At 45.1% G+C, this 17,637-nt stretch overlaps 1 protein-coding gene across 1 annotated transcript in view; it reads right to left on the bottom strand.

Annotated features, from left to right (window-relative positions):
• Positions 1-17,637, bottom strand: part of tnn (tenascin N) — a 49,296-nt gene that overhangs the window by 7,471 nt on the left and 24,188 nt on the right. Inside the window, exons 5-11 of the mRNA XM_056597618.1 lie at positions 16,575-16,952; positions 13,438-13,571; positions 12,867-12,996; positions 10,461-10,646; positions 9,960-10,049; positions 4,405-4,668; positions 1,604-1,876 (exon numbers count right to left, since the gene is read on the bottom strand). Coding sequence (XP_056453593.1) covers positions 1,604-1,876; positions 4,405-4,668; positions 9,960-10,049; positions 10,461-10,646; positions 12,867-12,996; positions 13,438-13,571; positions 16,575-16,952 — 1,455 coding nt within the window. The remainder of the gene's footprint in view (positions 1-1,603; positions 1,877-4,404; positions 4,669-9,959; positions 10,050-10,460; positions 10,647-12,866; positions 12,997-13,437; positions 13,572-16,574; positions 16,953-17,637) is intronic.

Here is a 17,637-nt window from a genome sequence, read left to right as displayed (position 1 = left end):
GCTGCTGCTGCTGCTGTTCCCACTGCATGCTGAGTTAAAGGACATGACCAGTGGCCTGCAGTGGCCTGTGGGGAAGCATTTCCTCCCGCCTTCCGGCGCTCAAGCTCTGGCTGCTTGTGAAAGTAATCTCAGACCCCCTTCCCCCCCCCCCCCCCCCCCCCCCTCTCCGCCCGCCGGAAAGAAAATATGAAGGACATTCTCCACATTAAGGAAAAATATTAAATGGAGGGCAGAATGTTGCCATTTTAGCGCAGAATAATTAAATTGACTTAATATATTCAGATGTAATTACATGTACAGTTTACTGGAGCTTGTTAGAATTTAAAAACGGTTGATCGCCATGGCTGACCCAATCTACTGCAGCATTTCTTTCAAAACCGATTATATTCTGGATCAATCCGAACCTTAACAGATCCCCCCGCCTGAACCCCATTAACCACATGTCACTATCTGCTGCCGCAAAGACCCCAAACCCCCCCTTACTTTGACCTTGTTAGCGGTCTTGGTGACCCCTTTAAGCGATGTCAAGCCCGTCCTCTCTTGTGAAAGGAACACAACCGCGGTACACATTTTAGATCAAGTGCTACTTATCTCTACGTGCAAGGATAATTGGTTTATCTTGAGGGTTGCTGTGCCACTTTTTAGGCTCCTGCCAACCCAGCATGTGATGGTTACATGCAGTTTTACTCAGTGTTACCCAAGTCACAGTGGAATCAGCTCCACATGCTGACAACAGCAGCCCTGTTTAGGCCAAGAGCTCAACGTTGTGGAACTGTTCACTTGTTTCGAGTATTCGTGTTTTTTGGCTTGGCGAAAGAAACCCATATATTCTAAGCAAGGGATGATACATTTTTGGGTGCCAACTCTATTTTGATCCTTTATTAATTGTGTTCTTAATAGGAAACAATGAAAGGTTTGATGTTTTTGCCAAACACAATGTTTCTAAATGCAATTTTTCCTAAAAGTATTTTGCCTTGAATTAAATTAGACACATAGCTGTTATTCATTTTCCAAATATCTCTTAGTAGTTCACATTCATGCTCAACCCTCTCATGTTTGCAATGCCTAAACCTTTAATTATTCAAGTGGATGTCACAGACTCTGCTGTTACATTATGAATTATTGCATACCTCAAATAAAATGTTCTCAATGACAGTTAGGCTTTTCATTCAGAGAACCCATTAACTATTCCACAGAGTGCATGAAAAAAACTTGATGCATTCAAGCACTAGAAAACATGGGTGCATTTAGTCAACGGAGAAGGCCAGTATTTTCAATAATTGTGTTTCTTTAAACATTACTTATTTATGGTGAAGTGGGCTACAAATTAAAAAATAATAGAGAATTATGTTTATTCTTCTTACAGTCGACACACCATTGTGCTGCACCCTTTAACTGATGACACAGATCTGTGACAAAACACTGCTTGCTGTTCAACAAGCCCCACAGAACGCACTGCTGGGATAATCGTCCCGTGAATCGCCACAAACTTTTGAGGACGTCAGCCCAAATGTAATAAATCAACCGCAGGAAAACCTTTGAATCAAGCATTCTTCCTTTTTGCATTGCACACGTCTACCATCAACATCCAGGGGGAAGAAACCTGTTTCAGCTTGTGTTGAGGTCTTCCTGCTGACTCTGTCCCCCTTGACGGCCCAGACCGAGACAGTGTAGCCGGCCCCGGGCCCCAGTCCTGTCAGCCTGTAGGTGGTGGTGTCGGGCCCCACTGGGATCTCCCCTCCAGGGGCCTCGGAGGAGGAGGAGGAGGAGTAGGTCAACACGTAGCCGTCGACCGGGGCCTGGGCACGGTCCCAGACCACGCTGAAGGCGGACTCTGATTCATCTCGGGCCAGGAGGTTAGTGGGAGCGTCCAGGTCTGGAGGAGGAGGGTGATGGGAGTTAGTGAGGGCAGACCAGGGCATGCTGTACCCCATCAGGGACAGAGAAACAGGGTCGTTACGGGGGAAAACCTTCACGGAAAAAGAAAGTGAAAGTGAGTTGAGGGGGCTGTAGCTAAGGTTTAGGAGACATTGCAGGAGTGGTATTTGTGAAGTGGCCTAGCCATCTATCAGCTATTAGTGAGTGAAATGTGCTGGGAGAATATCTCTTCTGGTTGACTGTGCCTGGCTCTGAATTCAGATATAGACCGCTCTGGGGATATTTCTGATGAGATTAGGGTTAATTCTCCCTTATTTTGTTACGATCACAGATCAAAATGTGCTACGTTGCCTCTTTCCTACAAACATGTTTGACGGTGAATCACAGCCGCGATGCAAGCCTATCCAAAATTATGCTAATCAAAACCCATCACAAAATCAACTTGTTATCATGGTGAAACAGGGCCTAATCCAGAGAGGTCCTCCCGGGGGAATGAGGATGCCCCAAGCACAGCCGTCTTATGTTTTTTGCTTATCCTTTAAGTCTAAACTCTTGTCGCTATCCGGCGCCTCCATTGAAATGCAAATGCAATCAAATACTCAATGGGTTAGCGACATAACAATGCGTAGTGATAACATTGAAAATAGATGATATGGTCGTTAAAGATGCTCTGGGGAATACTTGGGAGTGTTTTTATGATTGCAAGTAGTTGGACGAGTTGAATTTATTTCGTGCTTAAGATCTCCGACAAGGTGTCAGAGCGGACCTGAGAGGCAGTGAAGATGTGATAATAATATACAACTAAAGAAGTAGTTCAGGGAGAATGTGATGAAGTGGGTTTCAGCCAGATGCGGACACATTCTCCTTAATTAGCTCTCATTTTCTTTCCTCAGTGTGTCTGAAGGAGAACGGTATTCCTGAAGGTGATGAATCTGGAATGTTCACTCACTTAGATGACTTGCGGGACCAGCTAAGAGACATGGTCCTGTTGCCTGAACAGACCATAATAATATCAGGAAGTCAAGTATCCTCAGGAGAGCAGTCAGTTTAATGTTTTTTGCTGTCTTTTTCCGTTATACCGTAGATTTTCGGGCTAAGAAGTCTATTTATCTGGGTCTATGAAGACTTATTGTAAAAGGAAAATACAATTGAGACGATCAAGATGCTGTTTATGTGGTTGGAATCATTTTTTTACAAAGAGAAGAGTGAAATTGCTCAAATATATTTACAAACTGATTTCAGCTAAGGCTGTCAAATGCGAACTCGGTGGAACACCTGACACATCTGGACTGGCTTTGACATTTTTATGTATTTGGTTTTGAATGAAAGTCCAGCAGGAGAGAACTTTTCTCTGCCTGCTCCTTCAATTAAGAAGAAGGACAGCACAGCAACGTCAGTTTCTCGTCCGGTCTTTATATCTACCCCCTCCTCTGCTGCAAACAATACGTATTTGGATGAGAGTGCACAGCCAAGACTGTTGGGAGAGAGAGAGTGCTGTTATGCAAGGGATAATGTACAGAACGCACAACGCAGGTCATTATGCTTATGAAAATAAGCGATCAGCAGAGGAATAGTCCGCCAAAGACGTTGACGTCGCTTAGCAACTGGACACGCTGGTTGTTGATAAGTTACCGGACTACTTTCAGAATGCCAAGAAAGAAACTAACAAACATCACTAATTTTCGTTTCCACATTTATGCTTTAAAAATATCCATTTGAAAAGCTTTTATGCATGATTACATGCAATTGCCAGACATGGTTGATCTTGGCAGGTATCAGTTTATGTAATGCTATGTTTATGAATGGCAGTGGCATGGTCACCCTACTCACTGTACGTTGCACATGTTTAAAATGAAAACATGAATATATGAACCTGAATATCTTATAAAATAACAAGGTACATTTATACATGGCACTATAGGACCAGTTTAATATAAAACACCATTTTATACAATATATAAGTAGGGGGTCCCCGCTCCATCCCTCCATCAGTTTGGGGGTCCTTGGCCTGGAAAACGTTGAAGACCCCTGACCTAGACGATTATAATTTTGGGGAAGGGGGGAAGGCCCAATCCATTTTACCATTACCTGGGAAACTCATTATCGATGGTTAGAGATCTCCAGTGTTGCTGTTTGCTTGATGTCAAACGTTATCAAGTCATCGTTTGCCTCGTTGTTTGGCTGACACGGTTCAAGACCCATCGGTTGAATCAAACGTCCCTCTTGATCCGGCACTTAATGTACGCACTTTGAAGCATCTTATCCTAGCTGTCTTGTTGTATATGGGGAATGGGTTAACCGAGCAATAGTAAGTGCCAATCCCATTTCTACCCCTTACCCCTCCCCCTTGTTTTGAAGGGGTAAGGGGATGGGGTAAGGGGTAGAAATGGGATTGGGCCCAAGTGCCTGGCACTTGTTTCTATGAACATCCTTACTGTACAGACAGCAATATATTGTTGTTTCTCCTTCTGACAAATGCACTTATTGTAAAACGCTTTGGATTAAAGCGTCTGCTCAACCACTCACCTGTCTCAGCGTCGGTGGAGCTCCTCCCACTGACCCGGTCCCCGTTCACCGCCCAGACGTAGACCGTGTAGCGGACCCCCGGCCGCAGCCCCCTCAGCCTGTGGGTGTCGCTCTCGGGCCCCAGGGGGACCTCCCGGCCGGGGCCCTCCGAGGAGGTGTGGGTCAGCACGTAGCCGCTGACCTCTGATTGGACGCGGTCCCAGGTCACCAGCGCGGTGTCCTCCGTGACCCCCGTGGTGACGAGGTTGACCGGAGCGTCGAGGTCTGGGTGCAATAAGGACAGGGATCGTTTTAGAAAACAGGAACAAAGATAAAAGTGCGAGGACTTTTGAAACAGTGTCGAGATCCTTGTTGCAGCACCCTTGGCTGTCTTGAGCAGCCAACCACCACTCCTAAACTCTAACCATTAACTGAACTTAACACTAGAAAACAGAAACAGAAAACAGGAACAAAGATAAAAGTGCGAGGACAGCGTCTAGGAATAAATAGTTAAGATAGCACCAAGAGGGGAAGATAATTAAATGTAACCATTTTATAAAGTGTTGTTTCCAGCCTCCCTCGCGTTGAACACGGGCGCAGCGGTTAACAAAGCAGCCGATATATCGGAAGGAATGCTTGTCTGGTCAGGCACCATTGAATTTCTCCTCAAGATCAAAAAACCCTTCAAAGGGACCAATCCCTACACAAATACTGCCGGTGTATGCATTATTCCAAGTCTCCTCTAATCTTAGTACGAACCAAAAACATATTGAGTTTTTTTCTCCTCAACAGTTTGATTTAATCCATGACACCAGAACACACATCCCACCGGGCAGCCCCCCCCCCCCACCCCAACCTCCCCCCATGGTGAAAACATATTGATAAAAGGCATGGAAAGATGCTTTGGTGAAAAGCGTCTTCCACCAAATGGCATTCATCACGATGGCATCTGTGGATCTCTTCAGCGAGGGCTTATACCCTGAGCGCATATCTCCAGTCCTGACGAAAAACAGACTATTAAGCTCTGCAGGGCCTGCACAGAGGCAGTACAGGGCCGCAAGGTAAAACCTCAAGGCCCTCCTCTGTGAGCAGAATTTCATCGTCCAGGGGTAGGGAGACATTGAGGACTGTGTGGTTGTGGGGATGATATATATGCGAGTGCGTAATTCATGTGTCTGCGTGTGGTTGTGTTGACGTGGGTGTGTGTGTGTGTGTGTGTGTGTGTGTGTGAGTGTGTGGGATGGAGCCATAAATAATTCGGCGGATTTCTTCAAACACACAATTCAGACATTAAAGCCAGGGTGTGTCTGTGTGTGCGTGTGTTTATAGTCTTTGTGTGTGCGTGTGTGTGCGTGTGTGCGTGTGCGCGCGTGTGCGTGTGCGTGTGTGTGTGTGTGTGTGTGTGGACGATTGAAACCAAAACCACTGCGAAAAAAGCGAGCGAGAGATGAAGGAAGATGATGAATTAAGAGTCGCAGAAAGGGAAAGAAACTATGAGAAAGGGAGTGAGGCAGACAGATAGTAATCCAGAGAAAATGGTAAAGCAATAATCCTTTCGTGTTCCTGCTTTGTGGCTCTGTCAAGGTCAGCTTTGTCCCACAGTGTCTCTATCTGAGGCGGATCATCAATCCTCGATCTGCAGTGATTGATTCTGTTCCACGCAGAGCATTGCGTCGTTCTCGCTCCCTCTCCTATTTTTTTCTTTATATTCAACTATTTGTGAAGCAATAATAACAATAAAAAAGAAAATGAAGAAATATGAATACTTTCATGAATATGTTTTTCCATATTTTTTCGGTCAACACTAACACACACACAGAGACAAACACACACACACACTCATACACACACAAACGCAGACATTCGATCGCACAAATTGGCTCTTAAGAGCGAGTTCAAGATCACCGCCTTACACATGTAGCCTAACCGCCGATGCAGACATGTAGCCAATATGTCACAGTGTAACCGCGGCCTCTATCATTACAGCTCATCTTCAGCCAAGTGTGTAGGACCTAATCACTCACTTTGGACAGCTAGGTCATTCTACGAACACAGTGAAAAAAGCTAGGCAGCTTCATCAGCTACGTAACTATCTGTGCTCTTATACTTCAATGGATGCGACAGAATTTGACACTCATAATCGTCTTCATCATCCTTTATTGTGATTATCTTTAATAGAAATTGACCTGAACGTGTTGGCGTGGGGGTGTGCGCCGTCACTTTAAGAGAGTGTGTGTGTGTGTGTGTGTGTGTGTGTGTGTGTGTGTGTGTGTGTGTGTGTGTGTGTGTGTGTGTGTGTGTGTGTGTGTGTGTGTGTGTGTGTGTGTGTGTGTGTGTGTGTGTGTGTGTACGTCGGTAGGTACCCTGGCCCGGTCCTGAAGTGTACGTGACGGATTGAGTTACGACCCGACAACAGTGGCTAGCGCTAGACTTCCGAGAACATCAGTTGCGCCGCGACCATGTGGAAAACAGCTTATCCATTATGGGTGGTAAGCTAGCCAGGCGTGGACCCCCTAGCCCCCACTGCGGCTCGGCTGCTTTGCATCATTTTTCACCCTTGCGGTGTCGCGATAACCGCGCGAGCCGGAGCGAAGAGCTAAAGAAGCATGTTAATGCGGTGTTATCTTTCAAAATATGACCATGTATTGATCTAACTTATAACCTGCCACCAAACCCGTCCCTCCCTGCACTTCCTTGGATCACATTTTAATTCCGTCCACACACCCCCAACGCATTATATCAACGGACAACGTGCCCTTTTCATACTGTTATGACCCAATCTTGTGTGCTTGTAATATATATAAAAACAAACTAACCACAATCAGGCCAGACAGCGGTGATTGACTGACTGGCCCAGCGAGGAGTCTTTCACACTCCCAGTGAGAGCTGTCAGTCCACAGCGCTGCTGGGCTCTCTTACGCCTCACAAAAGTGAAGACTAAACAGTCCCCCCCTCCTACCAGGAACATCTGCTGTTTGTTATGTGGACCTCTGGGTACATTTTATTGAATCTGAAACAGGGGTAGCGGTAGCAGGGATACGCACAGTTTTATGGGTCTTATAATATTTTGGCTCGGTGTCTCCCATTATGCCAGCAGAGAGTTTCCATTCGCTTTGAGCAGGGGCCATAGGCGCTTACTGTCAGTAGAATCACAGTAAAATCCTGTGATTATTCTGTGTTATACGTATGTACACCAACAGAAAAGGACAATCATTCAGTTTCAGCAAAGATGATTTAAAGCAGATAAGTCTATCTGTTTTATAGAAGGCAGTACATTTTCCAAGACTGACTTTCATATTCCCCAGCGATTCAGGTCATATTTATGATGTTCATGACTGTAAAGTAAGTCAGTCAGTCGGTTCCAAATCACACAATCCTTTCAGCTATGATTAAGTGCTATCGCTATAACGAAACAAATGTATGAAGTACAATTGGATACACTATCTTTGGAAGATAAATTGAATATGAAAAAAAAAAACACAATGATCCTGTGTTGTCTCACTGTTTCCTAGCCTGGCACCATTTCCAGCTTCCTCCAATCTCACCATGGCAGTGGAATAGAGCGGGAGCAGATGTTGGAGATCCCTGATTGGATTACTGAGTAGTTCTCTCCCCCTGGTAACCAGCTTTATCACAGCCCACTTAGAGAACCGAGACTGTACTCTCACCCTGCATCACCGTGAAAGCTCCTCTGTGCGACACTTTGGATCAAGGATGGAAGCCTCTGAAGTAGAGGGAGGCTCACTGTTTGAAGGTAGGAAAGCAGATTGGACTTAGACAGCACCTGGGACAGCCTCCATCCTCCACACGCGGCCACAAACGCACACACACACAATCAAGCATGAACACTCGCACGCACACAAACACGCACGCCGATTCACTCACTGGCACAAACTCACACGCACACACTCAAACGCATTCACCCACCCACACTCAGATGCACGCACCATCGCACATGCATGAACACAAACAGATAGACACACACACATGATGAAACCTGAACAGGTAGACTTTTGAAACAGTGTCGAGATCCTTGTTGCAGCACCCTTGACCGTCTTGAGCAGCCAACCACCACTCCTAAACTCTAACCATTAACTGAACTTAACACTAGGCCCTAGGGCCTATACAGACATCCCCCCCCCCCCCCCCCCCTCCAGACTGTCTGAGGGCCAGGGCAGGATGGATAACACAAGAGGGAAAATGGAAGCGAAAAAAGAGATGGTCAAAGTGATGGAAGAGACAAGGGTAGTAGACAGGCAGACAATAATAAGAAAATACTATCAGGAACAAAACAGATAGCTCTCTCAACAGGAGGATAACGGATGACGGTTGCGCAGCGATCGAGCAGATGGTTGCGTTTAAAACCCTCCGATCAATTCCCGCTCGCAACGGCGCTCGCAAAACAATCCAACACAGCCGTAGGAAGAGGAGAAAAAAAGCGAAAACACAGGAAGACAACTCACTTATCACTCGGTCGTAGTATTTACTCAAGAACGCAGACTGGGTGAAGACACGTGTGCGGTGATCACAGAGTATAATCTTGGAGTCATCACACACAAGCAGAACCTTAACGTGTCCACCAAAATTACCACTTAGCCTGTATCAGTTCATCAAGTTGTTAAGGCTTCACGGCTAATTCGATGCCACATATCATGTGCTCACTGCTGGCCTCAGTCATCGCTGTACAGTCATTGTTGGCTTTGAAACAAGGGCAATGCCCTGTTGAAGTGTCATCATGGGCTACTGCAACACTGTGTATGACTTACTGTGAGGTTTTCTCTATTAAGTTGTAACCACTGTGGAATTGTTTAAAGTCCCACGCAGGGAAATACTAATGTGTGGTGCTAAATTCAATTGAATGAAATTAATGTAGAATGAATGCACGTTTTAACAATGAGTATAGTAAGTGCATTCTTATTTTATATCACTTTTAAAGCTTTAAAATGAACTAGGTGGAAGAGGTTTACATGCATAAATTGCCTTGAAATTGTCAAAAATGCCATCAGGTTTCAATGAAGTTAAAAAGGGAGAGCTCCCTGAATCTCTCCGTTGTGTAGAACAGACTGTGGCTGATGTCTGAGCGTGGTAAGCCATGATGTCTCAGTGCTGTCGAAGCATGGATAACGGCACCGAGTTTTAGAGAGAACGGATAAACATAGGATTTGACACCTGTTCTGTCTAAAATATGGCCTTATTTCAGTAACAGTGACAAAAAATGTCATCGATTAGTTTGTTCACCATCATGTACGACATATTACCACGTTTAAAGCTACCATGGAAAAACCTGGTTTAATTACTTATTATATGAAACACATCTAAAATTGATTTCATTTTTAGACGATTTTTTCCGGGATAAAATCTATCCCATGTCATTGTTTCTTTAAATATTTCAATCATTTAATTATGTTAAAAACCAACTTGGATAGTAGCAACCACATCACTCCCATGAACTGGCCCACCCCCAGCCCCGCTCCTCCACCCTCCTGCCCCGCCACCAGCCTTTTAGTAAACGGGCGAGTGAGCGCCGCCGCTGAAGACGGATGTTTCCACAGAGCCTCATCCCTCCAGCCACTGACCTGTGACCCCGGTGGTTGAGGAGGCCTTCCCCTCAGTGGCTCCCACGATGGCCTGCACTGAGATCCGGTACTGTGTCCCCGGCTGCAGACCTGCAGAACCACACAGACGGGAGGACGAGGAGTAGTGAGAGGCTGGGCCATTCATATACACTGCCTTTATTTATGATTATGAAGGGTAAGGAACAGATGGTGTGCCATGACGTAACATTAAGTCCTATGACTTGAGGTCATATGGCAAGATATCATATGCCATGGCATCATACGCCACGGCATTTTCAATTAAATTACATTTTCAATTAAATTACATAATAGGACGTCATATGACATCATATGGCATGCCATTTTTAATTGAATCGCATTATATGACGTGACATCATATGACATGACATCATGACACGCCATGCCATCGTATGGCGTGGCGTGACTTGGTCGTAGGTAAAACACAGGTCAGTGCCCGCGGGCGGTTCAGTGTGTGAAAGTGTGCCGCGCGGAACCACTCACCATTGAGGGTGTGCTTGGTGCGGGCCTCCTGGCTCCGCTGCACGCTGTGCTGGCCCTGGTCCCCGCGGGGGTCGGTGGTGGTCAGCCTGAAGTGGTCCACCACCACCGCTGCGGGGTTCTGCCACTCCACCGAGATGGAGTCCTCTGATTGGCCGGTCACCCGGATGTCATCGATCGCAGACACGTCTGTCGTAGTTTGTAGAGGTACGGAAAGATGATGGGGAAATAGTTAAATAAAAAGGAAGAAAATATTGTAATGTGAAATTTTGATTTGTTTAGCAAGAATGGACTACGTAGTTGAGTGTTGAGGACTATAGCATATTTATTTAACTCTGACATATCGGTTTAACCGTAGTAGTCCAACTGGAACATAGAGAAGGAAGAAGATGTATTTACCTTTTGAAAAGTAATGACACAAGATGATTAAATGCGAAAAATATATATAATAACCCTAACCCTAGCCCATATCAATAAACTTTTATACATTAACATCAGTGAACATGATTTCTGCCTGAGTCATGTCAGATGGATTTTCCCTGCGAAGGTTGCGAAGGCAACAAGAGAGACCCCTAGTGGCAGAAGTTATTTATTATGCTTTTAAGGTGTTTAATGAGAGCATCCATTACTTAATATCCATGACTTAACATGACATAACCATGAATATAAGCCATCACACTTATACATATTTGGCTTCTTTTTCACACTAACCAAAATAAGCATAACATAGTGTTTTTTCTTTAACGACATTTCTTTGATGTTCCAACTGTATATTTGGACAAAGGCAAATATTCTAAAAATAAAATAATTGCCTGGGTGGATCATTTCAGGGACATTCCAGTCATCCTGCGGGAGGGGAGCAACAGTTTGAAGCACTTTCAAAACACATGATGTTTTAAAGGCTTAAAAGATGGCTACAGACGTCCCGTCATGCTTGGTACTCATCCAGCTTGATGCCAGATGATTTTACGGTTTATGGCGCACATTCCATTTTTACAATGTTTCAGGTTTGATAGAATTGACCAAGATCTCTCCCGCTCTCTCTCCCAGGATGTGCACCACATCATTTCCTCCAGTTTGGTGGTTATTTCTCTTTATGACGTCTATGATGTCTTTCACTCTCTCTCTCTCTCTCTCTCTCCCTCTTTCCCAGCTCTCTCTCTCTCTCTCTCTCTCTCTCTCTCTCTCTCTCTCTCTCTCTCTCTCTCTCTCTCTCTCTCTCTCTCTCTCTCTCTCTCTCTCTCTCTCTCTCTCTCTCTCTCTCTCTCTCTCTCTCTCTCTCTCTCTCTCTCTCTCTCTCTTTTCTCCCTCTTTCTCTCTTCACATCTGCCAACAAGTCCAACTGCCAATAAATGCAATCTCCCCGCTCCCATTTCCTCCTAATTAAATGTCATGAGATGTAATTATCTTTATAGTAACTCTAGTAATACGCCAACAAACACGGGTTGGAACACTAATCGATGACTGCTGCCTCCGTTGCTCCGTCCACATGCTGCGACTTGCGTAAACTAGAAAACCGTTTGTCAGCGGGAATAGACGTGGAAAACCACGTATGGTCAGAACAAATGTCACACGTCGTGAGCTGCCAGTCTCACGGCTACCATCCTGTATTGTTCGATTCCGGTCTTGCCATGTTGGCAAGCTAATAAAAGTCAACTCCTGTAATCCCTGAACCGAATTTAGATTCTTCCTTTAAATGGCAACCGTTGAAACGAGTCTGTAGTATTCTTGAGGTTGTGCTTTATGTTTCTGTTTTCTTACACCTTTGAGCGGGACACCTGCTGCTCCTCTCTGCGGGCCTGCTTACATTCTGCTGACATTTCGGGAACGTCCAAACTGGCCCAGCTTCAGCTTGTCCTGCATTTGTTTTATATTTGAGCATTTTCCATCCGTAGCTCTGCCTTTGAGTTACTTATGAGCTCAAATGTTACAATTTAAATCCACCACCAATAGTACTTCAGGGTACACTTACAGCCCCAAGCCTTTTACTAATTGCCGTTTTACCTGGATTAAGCTTCTGATGTTATACTCGCACAATGGGCAATGAAGTTATCACTTATTAACAAAGTGGTTAAAACTTGGCGTGCAATACAAAGCCGATACATTTTCTTTGTTCTTCCGTAAGGATCTCAGCCACTAGTTCATCTCCAGAATTTGTATTTTGCAAGGTTGATTTTGACCATTTTTTTTAATTAAAAAGGAATTTAGTAGTAAATATAGTCATGTTTTCGCCATAGTGGGAGGTGGCCATTCAAGTCTCGCCTTTGCCAAATATGGTTTGTTTCTGCCATTGGTTGCACAATTCTCCACCAATGGCTGCACCCTCACGATGTTGCACTATACCGTTAACAGGAGTGGTGGTCATGTTTCATGATTCAGGCTTGCGGATGACATTGGTCTCCTCCATACCTGTGGTCGCCTCGATGCTGTCCGCTTCACTCTCGAGGCGGTTGATGGCGGCGTACACCTCCACAGTGTAGGTGACCCCAGGAACCAGACCTGAGATCAGATAGGAGCTTTCTGTGTTGGCCACCCTCACCTTGGGTTGGAAGTAGGAAGTAAACACTCATTAAGTTGTGAGTTAGGCGAATAAACCCTCCAAAATATTTCCTCAGGGCCTAGATAAAGAGCCAATATTGTCCAGGATCAGAAGGTGTTTTACTGCAAGTAACTTACTGCAGGTAAGTTTGCACATAACCACATACCTAACTCTTTTTCTATATATACCTGTACATACTTTTTCTGATATGTTGGTGCAATTAAGGATAGCAGATACACAATGAACTGTAGAAAGACATAACATAAAGATATTCCTCATGTATTCAAATCTTACATTTGAAGTATGACGTTTGCAGCTGACGTTACTCAACACTATCAGTTAAAGGCTTTATTTTCTCGGGGAATACGAGATAAAACCAGCTCCTTCACCGTCTCCCTAGGGTCTTATCTTACTGAACAGCCCCGTCTTATGAAGGCTCACCTCCTGCAGTGCCTTCTCCTGGTTCTTGGGGTGGTGGGTCAGCATGTAATACTCTGCACCCTGAACGGGCTGCCACTGGACCAGCAGAGACACGTCTGTGGCCTTAACCAACTGAAGACCCTTAGGACCCATCACTGGGGGAGATAGGGAGATAGGGAGGGAGGGAGGGAGAGAGAGATAGGGAGGGAGGGAGAGAGAGAGGGAAGGAGAGAGGGAGGGAGAGAGTGATAGGGAGGGAGGGAGGGAGGGAGGGAGGGAGGGAGGGAGGGAGGGAGGGAGGGAGGGAGGGAGGTTGGTGGGAGGGAGAGAGAGAGGGAGGGAGGGAGAGAAAGAGAGGGAGGGAGGGAGAGAGAGGGAAGAAAAGAGATAGAGAGGGAGGGGGGAGAGAGGGAGGGAGGGGTTGAGGGAGGGAAGGAGAAAGAGAGAGAGAGAGAGAGAGAGAGAGAGAGAGAGAGAGAGAGAGAGAGAGAGAGAGAGAGAGAGAGAGAGAGAGAGAGAGAGAGAGGGAAGGAAGGAAAGAGATAGAGAGGAAGGGAGGGAGAGAGAGAGAGGGAGGGAGGTGGGGAGGGGGAGAGGGAGAGCGAGCAAGGGATGGAGTGAGAGAGGGAGGGAGGGCCATAAATAAAATATCACCATATTTCTATAGTGTTCAGAGCACTAGTTGTTTTAGTTTTCTAATTGACACCATTAAACTAAACAGATGAGGGATTTTATGCACTCTGCCCAGACTTGGTTCCCCTACTGATTATTTAAACTATCACTGTTTTAAAGTCTACCCTCTGGTGTTGTTTTTATGATGATAATATCTTTTGTATTTTCTTGTAAATTGATTTTATGTCGTCTGTTTGGAACTTCTTTGTAAGGAATTCTACTGCCTATCTTAGCCAGAGGGCTTTTTGAAAAACGTGTTTTGTATCTCAATGTCCCTGCCTGGATAAATTAGGATTAAACAAATACCACCATTACATCTGTTCTCATTTGATTACTTATATATAAGTATTACTATTATTGATTATTATTATTATTATTATTATTATTATTATTAATATTATTATTATTATTGTTATTATTATCGTTATTATCCTTATTACTAGTATTATGAAAAACCTTTCTTTCTCTCAGCCAATGGAGATGTGAGGGACAATGGTTACGGTTACGGTACATATATCACGGGGAGCAATAACATGATGAACCGACAGGCAGAAGGCTTTTATGTCAGCAGGCAGAGCTAGACCCATGCGTTCATTTAAATAAATGTCCTGTGGCTACGGTAAAGGGAAACAGATTGATAAGGGCTCTGCAGGTGCTGTTTAAAGTGAAAGGCCTGGGTATTACACTGAGGAATGATTCAGCTGAACGGTTTCAAGGTATGCTCAGTGTAACTGAGAATGGGGTGCAGAGAGGGTTAGGTCTCACCAAGAAGGACTTCATATCTGATTGGGCAATTAGTTGACATTGGGAAGGCAGGAAGCAGATTGTTTTGCTAACGTTAGCTGATGGCTTTTCCGCCCATTAGCAGATGCCCAAACGATCATAACTTTGGTTTGAATATAGTCAGTCTCATCTCGTGGGACATTTTATAAAAAATGTAACATATTTTACTACTATACTTGAGTTGGGTAAAGTAGAAACGTATATTTTAATGTCAAGAGAGGTAAAAAGTTAAATAAAAGGATATTTGCAGACTTTTTTTTTTAAATATATAAATAATTAATAAAATAAATCTAATGCTCAGACAGAGGACAATTTTCTCAAACTTCTTTGATTATTGATGAAATAGATGTTTTATTCAATATATTATAAAGTATGGCTAACATTTAATGTATATTCATATATTACAGTATAATACATTCAAAATATTAATACTCATGTGATTCATAGGCTACTGTTGCTTTTAAAGTTTATCATCCATCAGTATTCCCTACATGAAAATATGATATCATCTCTATAATATATATGGTATCAGTGGTTGGAAGAGGATGGTTTCCTAAGCTGATTAAAGTAGCACCACTTCTAGTGATTTGTTAATATAATCCCTTTTGCTGCCGGGATCGACATTCGACCGCCTTCCACGTGTGGAAATGGACCCTGACCAAACACACCAGTGAGAGGGTCGCACGTCAGAATCCACTCCTTTCCATTCCCTTCTCCTGTGGCGTACGACCATCTCGATTCAAAAAGTCTAAAATAACACACCGAGTAAAACCTGCTGTTTCCCCTCCCTCTCCATGTTACAGAGCCACTGTTTAGCTTGGACGACATCAAACCGCTCCTACACACGCAGTCATTAGGGCCTCGCTACAGCGCTCCCCATGAACGAGAGGGAGCCCTTCTCTGAGATTATCCTCCAGATAGCTGCCAATATGCAGACTGAACCGTTGTGTGGGTCATCTGATTATGGGTTCAAACCACAACTGTGTGGCTTTGCAATTTTGCATTAAGAAAATGAAGGCCCATTTCTACTCATCCGTCATCGCGGGGACAGGGACCTGGGAGCCTCGTCTCAGAAGGTGGTTGAATCATGTTTATGCAATTGCATCACATTGCTACTGGAGGCCAAGTTTAGAAAAAGGTTCTGGTTAGTGAGCAAGAAAGAGGTAATTTAAAAAGGTACTTAAGGGCATATTTGGACCAGAGGCCATAAAGGCTCTCTTGTGTTCCTCAGATATGATCTGAGGATTAAAATCGTGGTATGTAATGTTTTATAAAGCCAGCTGTTTGGTAGCTGTTTGGGGTTTGAGGGGACTTTGAATAGCAGGAGGCCATTCAGATCACAGGTTGCTGCCGACTTCAGCTGGTCTTGAGCTTTTCTTCACATATTAAACTATATTAGAATGAATTAACATACCGCCAAAGGTTATTCATTCGATTATTTGTTTATGAAGTATAATATGTATTATGCATATTTTAAACGGCTCATTTTTATTGTTTCCCATGATCCTATCATGATAATAATTTCGTTCTGCTTATATTAACTTGTATTCCATTATTTTCCCTATCATAAACAGGACTTGGATTCTGTCCCTGCTCCCCCCTATTCACACACCTACGGCGGTGTCAGCCAAGCAAGGCGACGGCCACCTCCTCAGGAGCAGTTAGGGTGAGGGCTGGGGGAGCCACCATCACCAGGCACCCACCCAGCGAACAGTCGTCCCCGTGGAAGCCTGGGCTGCAGACACAGCGCCCGTCCTCACAGCGCCCGTTCCCCACGCAGTCGTTGGGGCACCGCTGCACGCCGCAGTGCTCGCCGCCGTAGTGCGGGAAGCACACACACTTCCCGTCCACGCAGCGGCCCTTGTCGTTGCAGTTGTCGGGGCAGGCCAGCTGGCCGCAGCCGGGCCCCGCGTAGCCCTGGTGGCAGACGCACCGGCCGTCCACGCACCGCCCGTTGTCATTGCAGTCGTCGGGGTCGCAGGCGGAGGCGGAGCAGTCGGGGCCCTGCCAGCCCGGGTCGCACACGCAGGTGCAGGCGTCGGGCTGGTAGGTGCCGTGGCCGCCGCAGCTGGTGTCCACGCCTGGGGAAGAGACAGACCCGATAACTGAACGTTCTTTTTGGGACACGCATATTCCGAAACCAGTTTTTCCTCCCGGATACCTTCAGAATCCTGAAGTTGAGTATACCGATACATCATCTAGCATTGTGACCTCTAACGGCACTTGTTCTTATTGAAGAGTTTTCTTACGATGACGTGACTGCTCACAGATACCCGATGTATACCCAGTATCGGAACAACTTTAGGCACGCTGCAGATATGAAGGCTCTGGGAAGAGAGACACTGCTAATGGAATAAACACATCAACTGAATTTCGTGGGGGGTGGGGTGGGGGGGGGGTGGTTCGTGAGAGTGATGGATCATTTTGCGCTACGTTTTTTTCTACCCATCGAGGGTTCACCCGAGCGTGTGTCGGCTGTATGCAAACGACAATTAACAAGGGCAATTAAACAGCCTCGTGATCGCCCACCAAATCACTCAATGTATCACAGGATCAAAAATGCATTTCGTTACTAAACGGGTCCTCCTTGTTTCAACCCTAGACCGATCGCACTGAAGCATCTGCTCTCTTCCTGTCACATTTACATTTACAATTAGGGCATTAAGCATATGCTTAGTTATTTTTAAACCAACTTACAATAAGTATATTTGTCAGAAGAAGGTGAAACAATATACGCTGTCAGTACAGTAAGGACGTCCTTCATAG

Source organism: Gadus chalcogrammus, chromosome 8 (assembly GCF_026213295.1).
Source record: "Gadus chalcogrammus isolate NIFS_2021 chromosome 8, NIFS_Gcha_1.0, whole genome shotgun sequence".
Classification (NCBI taxonomy): Eukaryota; Metazoa; Chordata; class Actinopteri; order Gadiformes; family Gadidae; genus Gadus; species Gadus chalcogrammus.
This window is presented reverse-complemented; position numbering and strand designations above follow the sequence as displayed.